Source organism: Primulina eburnea, chromosome 1 (assembly GCF_022965805.1).
Source record: "Primulina eburnea isolate SZY01 chromosome 1, ASM2296580v1, whole genome shotgun sequence".
Taxonomy (NCBI): domain Eukaryota; kingdom Viridiplantae; phylum Streptophyta; class Magnoliopsida; order Lamiales; family Gesneriaceae; genus Primulina; species Primulina eburnea.
The window spans coordinates 9,019,748-9,032,837 of NC_133101.1; the positions used below are offsets into that span (position 1 = coordinate 9,019,748).

The following is a 13,090-nucleotide window of genomic DNA, read 5'->3' on the forward strand; positions in this document are numbered from 1 at the left end:
TTTTTTTTTTTAAAAGAAAACGAAAATAGTAACAGGTACAATAATAGAAGGCAAAAACTTATATGAGACGGTCTCACGGGTATAATTTGTGAGACGGATCTCTTATTTGGGTCACCTATAAAAGAGTATTACTTTTTATGCTAAGAGTACTATTTTTTATTGTGAATATGAGTAACTCACTCATAATAGAAATGGGCATGCGATCAATTAGTGTTAATAGGACTACTCCTTACAAGATCGTGGTCGGAAAGGAAAGCCATAGCTAAAAAGATCGTGGTCGGCCTTATCTATAAATAGGCGTCATTTATTTCTAAGTGGTTTTGTTTGGATAAGAACTTATAAATTTGTTTAATAAAAGTTTTTTTTTTAAATTTTTTTTAAATATTTTTATTGTTTCGAGAATAAATATATGTTTAGACAACTATTATATAAACAATAAAGTGATTTTAAAATATTCATATATGGGCTACCACCACATTTATTCAACGTGTAAATAGGTGGATGTAGCTAGCTAACCCAGCCATCTAATTCTATTTTTAATAAGTGTATGGGATATGTCAATTCTGTACATATTAACGATAAGTAATTTTTTTGGTTTAAAAAAATAACTGACTCAAATATAATATCCGTCCTAAAAAATTTATTCATGAGACCGCATCACACAAGTTTTGTGTTCTATTTTAATATTGATATTATTATAAAATAAAAAATAAAAATTTATTCAGTAATATGTTATCATTAAAATTTACAAGAATGAATGTAGAGATATTTATCCCAAATAGTTTTGAAATTAAATGGTACATCTCTTTCCACATAATTGAATGCTAATAGGCAGTTCAGACGTGTAATTTGGGTCGATATGTATAGGACGACTTCATCCCGACATCAAGTCAAGGAATCATAACTTTTATAAATATTATTATTATTATATAATAATTTATCAACCCGTGGAATAAATGTTTTGATATTTTAATAATCACTTTCTTTAATCCAATGAAAGTTATTATAATAACATATTTTAGAAAATTCTAAAAATAACTAAATAATTTGTTAATCATAATAAAAAAAAACTTAAAGATTTTAAAAATAATTAATTACGTTAAAAATATGTATGTGTTAGTAGCATATATCAATGTTGATAGTGTTGAAGAGACAAAATTGTAGATTTTCACTTTTACCCTTTTTTTTAGTTAATAATCGAATGAGAAGTGAGTATCATGTGAGACTGTCTCACGGATCTTAATTTGTGAGACTGTCTCACGGATCTTAATTTGTGAGATGGGTCAACCCTACCCATATTCATAATAAAATTAATACTCTTAGCATAAAAAATTATACTTTTTCATGAATAACCCAAATAAGATATCCGTCGCACAAATACGACTCATGAGATCGTCTCACACAAGTTTTTGCATCGAATGAGATTTTATGTCACTCATACAAACCTTAAAAATCTCAACCGCCTCATCTCCACGGTCCAAATGTCCACATTTCAAAAAATAAAATCTGAACCACAGGGGCAATAAATTCATTCCAAAAAAATATGTCATCGAATGAATATGAAAATAAACGGGAAAAATATGTTATTGATTTTAAATTTGAATCCGATATTAAAAAATTATTGAATAAACATAGATACAAACAAGAAAAATTAGATATTTAACTAAAAAAAATCGCTTAAGTGCCACTTGGTGGTCGTCGTCTAAACGCTAAACAGTAGATGACCGCTCACTTACCTTACCTACCGGTTTTTAAAAACATTGTTATCATGTGTATATAAGCGTAAATTATGCCAAAACGTGTTGATCGGGAGTACAGATTGAAATCGCAAACTAACATAATGAATGGCTCCCACAAAAAATATATTATGTCAGGTCCATATTAATCAATATCGTGCACACACAGACACACACACACACACACACACACATATATATATATATATATATATATATATATATATATATATATATATATATATATATAATGACGCAGATATTCGTTTGTTTGTGACTTAATGGACATGACGTCCTCGATTGGGATCGCCCAGTGCTGTCCTTTTTCATATTTAGGTTTAAAGGGTTTTTGGATCGAAGTCACAAATTTTTATTCATGAGATGAGTTAATTATGTTCATATTTTTAATGAAAAATAATATTTTTGACATAAAAAATAATATTTTTCATGGGTGACCAAAATAAAATATGTTCACAAAATTGATTGTATCATAAGAATTTTTTTATTTTTAATTGTTTTATTATTACTCACTACTGTACGTATCTGTTGTATATAGCAGTAATATTATATATTTTTCATTTTAATATAATTAGACTAAGACTATAAATATATGGAATCGAGTCCACATCTTTTAATCTGGAAAATGAATATTTCATATGCATGTTACATATAGGGATATTGTATTCATATTTCATAATTTATATACACGTAAATAATTTGAAATCATGTGATCACAAATGGTGTTTTTCTAAATTTTTTAAAGTAATTCAACTTGGTGAGGTGTAGGATCGGAGCTGAGGACGGATATATCGAGTTGATATATGACGAGCGACGTCGTCCCTTCGAAATTCGAAGGCGGAAACAATATTCCTTTTTGTTTATATCAATCAATACATGTAATTCTGTCATCGAATTATATATTTTGTCCAAGTTCGGGATTTGGATTAATTGTTATGGACTTTTGTGTATTTGTTTTACTATGTTTGATGATATTGAGTTGTTTGTTACGAGTTAATTATTGTGTCTGCCTTGGGTTTTGATATTGTGTTGCATTAAGTTTTGTATAAGAAAAAGAAGATGAATAAAAAATCCGCCGATGACTTTTGCCAATAAAATAATATTTTTTGCCTCGGATTTTTTTGTTTAGTTTTTTTATCTTTTTAACCCATACCTCGTGGTTAAGTAAGAACATAAAGGTTGTGATATACTTGTCTCAAATCTTAAAAGTGAAAGATATAAAATGAGTTTATAATGGCTTACAACGGACTTCTATAACAACTTGGGTTAATCATTTTCGTAAAACGAAGACGAATACGAACTAGTTGCTATAGGAGATCATTGTGCAGGCACGCAGTCGCGGGCCTGATCTTGGGGTGTGACAGAATGGTAATAGAGCCAGTCACCGGTATGGAACACATGGAAATAAGTGCTATGCGGGGCAAGTGCTATGTCCATGAGAGCCACTTCTTGAACCTGCAGGGCAAAGTGCTACATGACAGGAACCACCTCTTGAACCTGTAGGAGTCAGCTCTAGATTCTCGGCGCTGGTGGATCGAGGGGTCAGGCCGCGACGAGGACGTCGCGTTCTGAAGGAAGGGTGATTGTGATACCCATGTCCCACGTCTTAAAAATGAAAGATTATAAAATGAGTTTATAATGGCTTAAAATGATTAACTTGAGTTAATCATTTTCGTAAAGCGAGGACGAATACGAAATAGTTGTTATAGAGACTCATTGTACAGTCACGCAGACGTGGGCCTGGGCTCGTAGCATGACAGAGGTAATGTCATCAAGTTGAGAGATTTTGTATATAAGCATATGCATCTATGTTCCTAGCGAATCATTTTGTATCGATTAAGCATATGCATCGTTCTGCCAATTCTGTGGCACACTCTCTTGCTCATAGAGCATTCAACATCTCATCTAATTTACTTTGGCAAGATGAAAATATTCCATCTTGACTTTGTAGTATTGTAACTCGGGATCTACCGATTTGATGTTATGAATGTTTACTTTTCAAAAAAAAAAGTAAAAAGTATATAAAAAAAAAGACTAGCAAGTCAAAGTCAACTCCTACAACATCTATAAATGAACCTTGTGATACCATGTAGTATGTATAGCACTCATATATGTTCATACATACTTGAAAATCTAATCTTTGAATTCATGGAAGCGCAGTTAATATCAAATGGGTTGCGGTACTCAACCCTTCCTCGGTGCTACGTTCGGCCGGAACCCGACAGGCCCAGACAATCTGAATCTGCAGAGTACCAGAATGCTCCGGTCATCGATTTGGGCTATGGGGATAGACAATTTATAGTTCAACAGATAGCAGCCGCCTGCAAGAACTATGGTTTCTTTCAGGTATATATCATTCAGACAAGATCCGTAATTAAGTTGATGTGTTTTTAGGCAGATGAACAGAATAAAATTCATTTCAATATATAAAAATTTAAAATTAGTTACATATATAATAAATGATGATTATTGCAGGTGATAAATCATGGGGTGGCAAAAGAAACGACGGAGAAAATGCTGGAGGTGGCTGGCGAATTCTTCGAGTTGCCGGTGGAAGAGAAGATGAAACTGTACTCGAATGATCCCTCAAAGACAACGAGATTGAGCACAAGCTCAAACCCTCTAAAGGAGAAGATCCACAACTGGAGAGATTACCTTAGGCTTCATTGCTACCCTCTGGAAAAGTATGCAAACGAGTGGCCATCCAACCCACCTTCCTTCAAGTAAGAATCCTTATTTATTTATCAATTAATTAATTTCATTCACACTGCACATATATATATATTAGTTCTTCATTAATTAGATTGTCATGCAATTATATATATTATTATTCTCTCTTTCTGAGTCGAACAGAAATTATTCACTACAAGAAATTAGATCAACTATTGCGTTATATAAATGCTTTTCAAATGCTAAATATATAATTTTATCAAAATGCGGTTTTTCACACTTGTCTAACGTCGAGTGCTTGGCGTTTTCGTATTTTCTTTTTAAGTTGTACTCTTTAGTTAAAATTTTAAATACATTTAGGAAAAACTTCGATTTTGGTTCTCTATAATACTGAATTTCAGTTTTAGTTCTATATGTTTTGATTTTTGGTAATTTTTAGTTTTTTTTTATCGGAAAGCTTGATGTGTCACTACGCGCGTCAGCACTACAATGATGTTAATTAATTTAGCTCCAAGTCTGAAAATTGAATAAAATTTTCAAAAACATAAAAATAACATATTAAAACTGAAATTTGACAAACAAATAGGACACCGTCTAACTCCTTTTCCTAGAAATAATTCCTCGGCTTCATTATCACATGCATATATTTCGACAATATTTAGGAAAAAAATAGGTTAGCGTTCGTTTGTTTGTTTTTGTTCTTTGTTTTTTTTTAATGTAAATGCAAGGATATATATGCTAAACGTGATCCTCGATTTGAATTTTCTTCTTCTAGAATTATTCTTCATAATATACGTGACAAATTACAATAATAAATGGGTAGGAAAACTGTAATTTTGGTTTTCCAGTTTCATTCTTAGTCCAATAAATTTCCATTTTTGGCATTTTTATCTTTTTCATTGGAAGTAAACTAACATAACAAAAATACAAGTTAAGACTGAAATTTAACCATAAGATTAATTTTTTTTAATAAGTGTGTCAATATTTTAATTTTTTAGAATATACGCCGTGAAGGCCACGTGATCAGATGACATCATCAACGCCTTGATATTCCCCCTTCATGTGTTGACACGTGTGCAACGCCGTAGTACGCGTAAAATCCGTGTTTGACAAAACAAAAAAAATTAATATATAATTTTATAATTGGTCTTCTCCACATATAATAAAAAAATAGGTAATTTCCGCAGCAATTTCATAATTGATTAACAATTACTCTTTCGTAGACTTTGGATTTAATATATATATATATATATATATATATATATATATATATATATATATATATATATATATATACATACACCCATCCACGAATGCCTGTTTACGTGGATCTCACTCAGCACGTTTCCAAATCTATCGACATTTTGGTTGAAATTCACGCAATTGCATGTTATATATTTTGTAAATAAAATAATGTGCACATCTATTTATTTATTTATCTCTCTTATATTTAGGTTTATTTGTTTTTCATGTTGGATAAATAAATATAAGTTTTTACGGAAGAAATTCTTATTATACCCTTATTTAATATGATATAAAAGTTTGTTGGAAGATGGAAAAAAAATTTGACATTTATATTTGAAATGAAAAAAATATAATATCATGGTTGCTTTTCAAAGAGAGATGGTTTTTAGTATAGCTAACGTTTTAGAATAGACAAAATATAATTTATAAAATATACTCATTTTTCTCACACACACACACATGTGTGTATATATATACACACACATAATTTTTATATATCGTTGATCCAACGTGCACACACACACACACACATATATATATATAAAAAAATTAATATTTAAAATTTTTAAATTTTTTTTGTCAATATTAAAAATAAAACAACTTTTTTATCAGTATTCTTTTTTTAATTATTTTTTAAGTCTCACGAGTTTAAAAATTAAAAATAAAACAATGACCACAAATCATATTTCATTAGTGTAATTGATTGGTTTATTGTCGTATGTAATGAAATTATGCAACTTTGAGATAAAAATTCGACAACTCAAAAATTATATTGAATATTTAGTTGTGATTATTCGAGTTGCAATAATATTATCTTATGATGTATATGAATTTTGGAGTTTGAAATTTTACCCTAAAAATCTTATATTGTACTTTTTTATTTAAAACATGATTATTTTAAAAAAATTAATTAATCTAATTTTTATATTGTACTTTTTTATTTAAAACATGATTATTTTAAAAAAAAAATCTAAAATTTCGATTAATCGTGTTACTAACCGAAATAATCGATTTTTTCGATTTGGTTTGTTAGATTTTCTTAGTAAAGTTCGGTCGGGTTGGTTTGTCGAAAAAAAGTTCGTTTAATTCGATTTTAGAAACTTCGGTTCGATTTTAACCAAACCTATTACTGTCTAATACAAGACGGAGTCAGCCCCAGGTACCTATGAATCCTGGCTCCGCCCCTGTGTATGTATATATCCGGGGGAGGGGTTAGGCTTTTTCTAGTAGAGCTTGGTATTGGGTAGGTTTCTTTCATTCTTTAAATAATTTTTTTTCCCGGGGTTATGAAAAAAATATGGAAATTATCCAAACAATAATTATTAATATTTTATGTATACAAGAATGTATTATTTTTCTTAAAAACCCATGTTACATTTTTCCCTAGACATGAACCCCGAATTTTGAAATGTATTTTTTATTAGTTCTGATATTTTTTTAATAATAAAATAGATTAAATTTTTGTTTGATTATTTAATTACATCGATAATAGTCTATATAGGTGTGGTGCGTGCGTAGGCGGATTGGGTAAATCATAGTGTTTATTTAATTGGTTTAACACAACCTAAAGAAAGTGGCGGTGACGAGCTATTTTATGACTTTAAGCTCAACCCACCAACCTATATATATATATATAGCCATAGGTGATATGGTATATACCTCACTTCCGTATCCGATAGGATCAGACACTTCCACCTCGATCTGATCCGACCGATCGGATCCCTTCATTGACTGTATTTTAAAAATATAGAAGGTGCTAGAGGTTAATTTAATTATTAATGTGAAATTTTTTATATTATTCCAGTTCTTCACAAATTAAATTGTCAATGGAAGAGTAGACAAATTGGTTTTGTATTTTTCATGGACATAAGATTCCACAATAGTATGCTAGCTAAGTTAGCAAAGAAAAAATCCAGTGGTCAAACAATTTTATTTAATTTTGAATCAAAGTTCATTTTTCTTACGGTGAATTTTTCATCTATTTCAATACCATTAGGTCATATAAATTCCTTACATTTTTATGGAAGTTGATATGTATATACTGATGATCAACGAGCTAACATTTGACTACATCATAGAGAGAGAAATACTCCAAGTATGACATATAATAATCTCCGGACTTAATTCTTATCGTAGAAAATTTTGTAATAATAATAATAAAAAAAGAGTTTCTAACGAAGATGATCTGTTTGGTCGAGGAAGGGAGACCGTGGGCAAGTACTGCAGGGAAGTTCGTGGGCTTGGGTTTAGACTACAAGAAGCAATATCAGAGGGATTGGGTCTGGACAAAGACCACATCAACAACAATTTAGGGGAACAGGGCCAGCATATGGCCATCAATTACTACCCACAATGCCCAGAGCCCGAACTCACTTACGGGCTTCCGGCTCATACGGATCCAAATACTCTCACCATCCTTCTGCAGGAAATGGACGTCACAGGCTTACAGCTGCTTAAAGATGGAAAATGGCTCACAGTGAGACCTTTCCCAAATGCATTTGTAGTCAACATTGGTGATCAGTTGCAGGTATTATATAGATATCAAGTTATATCTTGTTATTTGCTCTACTTCATGTTAATCGGATTGGATTACAGGCATTGAGTAACTCCAAATACAAGAGTACTTGGCATCGTGCGGTTGTAAACTCCCACAAACCAAGAATCTCGGTAGCTTCCTTCCTGTGCCCCAACAACGACGCCATTATCAAAGCTCCGAAACAACTCATCGAAGAAGAGAACGCTTCTCTTTACAGGGAGTTCACGTACGCGGAGTATTACGAAAAGTTTTGGAGCAGAAACCTCGATGAAGGACACTGCCTGGAGCTTTTCAAGAATTAGTGAAGATCCGTTCCAGCTGGTATTTCAAAAAAATGATTAACTGTATATACTATCAAGTGAAATATCGAGATTGTTAAAAACATTTAATGAAAAAAGATTCTATTATTCTTCGTGTTTTTAAATCTTGAGCGCATCTGTCCGTACGTGTTTACAAGGATATGTGTGTTCAAAAGTTGAAAATTCGAGAAAGATTAGTAATTAGAAGTTTTCAATGATCTCGAGATTTCACATGTATAGTTTATGTAATTAATCCTTTGAAAATTGTTTTTTAGCAAACTCATGTGTATTAGCTTTGATTCCATACTCACAGTTGTGAATTGCATGTCCACTTACCTAACGAATAATTAATATTTCTTGGTAAATATTTGATTGCATGTGAGATGAGTCCAGAGTCTATGTTACATTGAGATCTTACTCTCAGTGTATTTATATAAGATGATCGATTCACATGTCCAATTACCTAACGAATAAATAATATTTCTTGGTAATTATCCATGTGAAATGAGTCTATGTTATACCGAGAGTTTTTTATTCTCAATGTGTTTGTATAAGATGATCGATCGATCATCTCATTATAAAATAAAAATATTGATGAAACCTACATTTTTTGTTTTCAAATGAGATGATCGGCCAACCATCTTATATAAAATAGAAATAGATCTCTCATTATAATATAGAATCACCTCGTAGCGAAAAGTTTTCTTGTGCTCAAATTCACATCAACGAATTTAGATAATTAATCTATATGTGTAAACGAGGAAGATACACCTAATGATCAATTATTTCGTAGCGTTTATTCGATTGAAATTTTTTATTCTTCAAGCTGATTTGAAAGTTATCGATATTTAAAAATACACATGTATGTTAGTAGGTCTTTTGTAAGATGTTCTCACAAATATTTATCCATGAAACGGATCAACCATGTCAATATTTACAATAATAAATAAAGCTTTCGAATAAAAATTAATATTTTTTCACTCAAATAAGATATCTGTCTCACAAAATTGACTCGTTGACTATATCACAAATGTTTTTGTGCATGTTCAAAATACAACATGCATGAGGTTAATCAATATGTTTCATGGAAAAGGTTCAAGGATGACATTCTCCGATCAATCAGGACAAGCACCGCCCGTTTCATGTATAGGTAGATGTGTTCAAAATAATATACAGTCTTTTGAATAATACAAACATGGGAACCCAACATTTTTTGGGTTTGAGTCTAACTTAAAAAAAATCTCTAAATCATAATGTGTATTTATATTATTTTAGACTTATAACAATTTCTTCGAATCAAGTCAATATATTAAAGACAATATAAAAATTAGCAGTGCGCAATCGTCAAAATATTTATATTAATTGAGTAATAATATCAAACATATACAAAATAATCACTTAAAAATAACTCTTCTTACAGTTTTATAGATAAAAATACTAATCAAATTGCTCAATAATTTCTTTCTCAATTTATCATATAGCCAATTCATTCAATCTTTTTTTGTGACGTGGTCGATCAGAGGAAAGTTTTGATGAATTTTAACTTTGAGAAACCTCGTTTTGTATTTACTACTGTGACCATGATAGTCAACAATATCTATAAGAAATATGAACATTTGAGAAATATCTATCCATTTTCTTCAAATAATATCACTACATCAATTACCGATTTTGTTTTTCTTGCTAATGAGAATTTCTAGAATGTTAACTACGAAAATAAATCTTCATCGTTAATATCATAACAACCCCTACGGCGAAAAAACTATCAGGAGACCCAAGAATAATTAATTTATATATCAAGAGGCCCATGAATAACAAAAAATTTATACTAGACAAAAATAAATCCAGAAATAATAAATTTATGTTACTCAATTTACATTGGTATATAATAATTTTGTTTTCAAAATTATGGTTCCCAAAAAAATGAGCGAGTCGGACGACTCTTTTACCTTCAAATAAGAACGATCCTCCAATATTAGTTAATTAATTAAGTTAATAATAAGAGTAAAAGATAAGAGCCATATATAACAAGCCCTAAGTTTTTATTTTAAAATGGTAATTATCTTCTGCAACCCAACCAAATATAATTTATTTATAAAACTCCATGATCCAGAGTGGGAGCACACAACAAACTGTTCGAGATTCTTTGAACCCTGCTTGCTTTGCCATTGCATGGAATTCTTTTTCTGTCCTCTCTTTCCCACCTGGGTTATACGCTAACATAACCACATCAATTTGGAAATTACATATAAATCCTTCTGCTGGGGTCTCTGTAATGAAACGTTCTACGACAATGATTTTTCCATTATTCGGAAGTGCTTCATGGCATCTCTTCAATATTTTCAAGCAATGTGCATCGCTCCAGTCATGAAGAATCCACTATAGATATAACAATTAGGAACTAATTGAATCACTCTAACTAAACCAAATCAATTAATCATGAAAGTATATATTATTACAAAGTTTAAACAAACAAGCTAAGTGAAATTATTTTTTCATAAATAATTTAGGAAGCAGAGAAAATGTTGAAAATAGGTGATTCGTGGAAGCCGGTGGCCAATAAATGCATTTTTTTCCCAATATATACTACAAAAAAATCTACATTCAACCACTCTCAAAGACAATATTTTTACGAAAAACTGTTGTTTTAAACAATGATTTCAATGAAAATGGTTGTCTTTGCGCGTTTTTTCTTATCAAAGACAAAAGGTTTTTAAAAAATCGTTTTCTTTTTAAATAATCCGAATGAACACACAAATAAGCTTTTATATATATATATATATATATATATATATAAAAGCTTATTATAGAGGTGGGTTTTTTTTTTCAACGCTTACCAAATTTTTTTTTCTTTTCTATGGAAAGATATTTATGTCGTTACACCACCGACGATAATATGTATGTGTATATGTATGCGTGTATGAAGTGTTTCTTCGGATAAAAACTTCACCTTCATGAAAATGGCATCGCCTTTGGGAACACTAACAAACATGTCTCCACCCAAATGCTCCACGCCTGAATACAAAAAGGCCGGCCAACTCAAGTTTCACATAAACCATCTAGCTAATTGATATAAGTACAAAAAATTAGTCTCCAAATATATGAATCTATTTAATTTTAAAAAATGCTCAATTTCACTTACCTTCATAAGATGGAGCGTCTCGAATAACATGTGGCAAATCAAAATTAATGCCTTTTATACTTGGATACCTGGATAGAATCATGTGCAGGGAAACACCGATTCCACCTCCAACATCAACCAAAGTACCCAGACCTTTAAATCCCTCGTATTTTTGGACAATTTTTTTCATCATAATTGTCGAAGCATTGGACATTGCACTATTAAAAACCTTGTTAAATCTAGGATCTGTGCCCTGATACTCGAATGCATTCATCTTATATGCTCTGTCAAAAGGAACTCCTCCCTCTAGGATTGCATCTTTCAGGTGGTACCTACAAATGCATACAATTATCGATCATACACACACCGCGCGCGCGCGACGTTTTAGATTATTATAGTTGATCAAGCTAGCGACCAAAATATCAATACTTGCCAAGTCTCCAAGTGAACCTTGTCTAGGTTCATGATCAACAAAGGGGAGAGAGAAACTCCATCATCATTCTTGGTATAGAACTTGCAGACCGGAGCCAATGAATACAACCGCTCAACGCCGCCATCAGGTAGGGTTTTCACTCTGCAATATAAGACACAATAACTCGCGAGGAGGCGGAGGATTCTATCCACCATGTTATGCGCCTCTGGATTGTTCGTGGCAATTTCTGCGACAAGTTCTGTCGAAGAAATAAAGGCGTCGGGCCCTTTCTTCTTCATGAGTTCAAGGAGGTCGAGCTCCAGCGCCACTTTTAGGACATTGGGTAGCACAGAAGCGGAGGCCAGCTGCATGGCGAATAAGAAAGAAGCATCCTCTTCCGCGACCTCCATTTTCAGACTCATTTTTCCTTTTGGGTTGTGATAGAAATTAGAGGGAATTAAATTGGTTGAAGGGCTTGAGAACAAGGAAGTGGTGAATGCTAATACATATGTGTTTCATATAAATCAAAGCATTAGAAAAATATTTGACCATTGGAATATATATCCGTAACGGCCTATCAGGCTTTCAATTTGCAGCTTCAGCTAATAAATTTATTAGATTAAGCCAAGAATTGCATGCGATTTTGTTTAACAAATTAACACAAAAACTCTCGTGAAATCGTCGTACATGTCATTTTTGTGAGATATATTTCCTATTAGACCTAGTTAGCCCATTAAAAACATTATTTTTTGTGTAAAAAATTTTAATATCTCTCAAAATATAGTTCGGATCCACCGATTCAAAGAAATCTTAATCTAACTTTAAAAAATCTAAAATAAAATAATGTTTAAATGAAGTTATGAAATAGGGCAGGCAGAGGCGCCACCACACCTACTAGCTAGCTAGAGGCAGTGCTAGCCTTATGTTGTGACAAAAATTAAAAGGTTCGGCCATCGCGTGACGACCTATGTGACATTTGATCGAAACATATGCTATTTTTAACTTTTAAGTTCTCTTTAATTGAATTAAACAAATGGAAACCTAGATGTACTA

General features: G+C 31.5%; 2 protein-coding genes across 2 annotated transcripts; one reads left to right on the forward strand and one right to left on the reverse strand.

The window, feature by feature from the left end:
* The first annotated feature begins 3,851 nt into the window (after window positions 1-3,851).
* LOC140826606 (protein DOWNY MILDEW RESISTANCE 6-like) lies at window positions 3,852-8,874 on the forward strand. Its single transcript, XM_073189045.1, has 4 exons — window positions 3,852-4,100; window positions 4,230-4,477; window positions 7,872-8,196; window positions 8,265-8,874. The coding sequence occupies exons 1-4, from the start codon at window positions 3,903-3,905 to the stop codon at window positions 8,505-8,507; spliced, it is 1,014 nt and encodes a 337-aa protein (XP_073045146.1). The 5' UTR covers window positions 3,852-3,902; the 3' UTR covers window positions 8,508-8,874.
* Window positions 8,875-10,477: 1,603 nt separating this feature from the next.
* LOC140826638 (caffeic acid 3-O-methyltransferase 2-like) lies at window positions 10,478-12,547 on the reverse strand. The gene is made up of 4 exons (XM_073189100.1): window positions 12,059-12,547; window positions 11,647-11,957; window positions 11,455-11,519; window positions 10,478-10,883 (listed from the first exon to the last, which is right to left on the reverse strand). The coding sequence occupies exons 1-4, from the start codon at window positions 12,457-12,459 to the stop codon at window positions 10,593-10,595; spliced, it is 1,068 nt and encodes a 355-aa protein (XP_073045201.1). The 5' UTR covers window positions 12,460-12,547; the 3' UTR covers window positions 10,478-10,592.
* Between the last annotated feature and the right edge of the window lie 543 nt (window positions 12,548-13,090).

What these genes read in the sequence shown, in the direction of transcription:
- LOC140826638 (XM_073189100.1), bottom strand. Translation starts at nt 12,459, where the DNA reads ATGAGTCTGAAAATGGAGGTCGCGGAAGAGGATGCTTCTTTCTTATTC. An exon ending in AGACGCTCCATCTTATGAAG is followed by an intron (nt 11,520 to 11,646) that starts GTAAGTGAAATT and finishes TTTTGTATTCAG; the next exon opens with GCGTGGAGCATTTGGGTGGA. An exon ending in GCGATGCCATTTTCATGAAG is followed by an intron (nt 10,884 to 11,454) that starts GTGAAGTTTTTA and finishes TTATATCTATAG; the next exon opens with TGGATTCTTCATGACTGGAG.
- LOC140826606 (XM_073189045.1), top strand. Translation starts at nt 3,903, where the DNA reads ATGGAAGCGCAGTTAATATCAAATGGGTTGCGGTACTCAACCCTTCCT. An exon ending in AGAACTATGGTTTCTTTCAG is followed by an intron (nt 4,101 to 4,229) that starts GTATATATCATT and finishes TGATTATTGCAG; the next exon opens with GTGATAAATCATGGGGTGGC. An exon ending in TCCAACCCACCTTCCTTCAA is followed by an intron (nt 4,478 to 7,871) that starts GTAAGAATCCTT and finishes TGGTCGAGGAAG; the next exon opens with GGAGACCGTGGGCAAGTACT.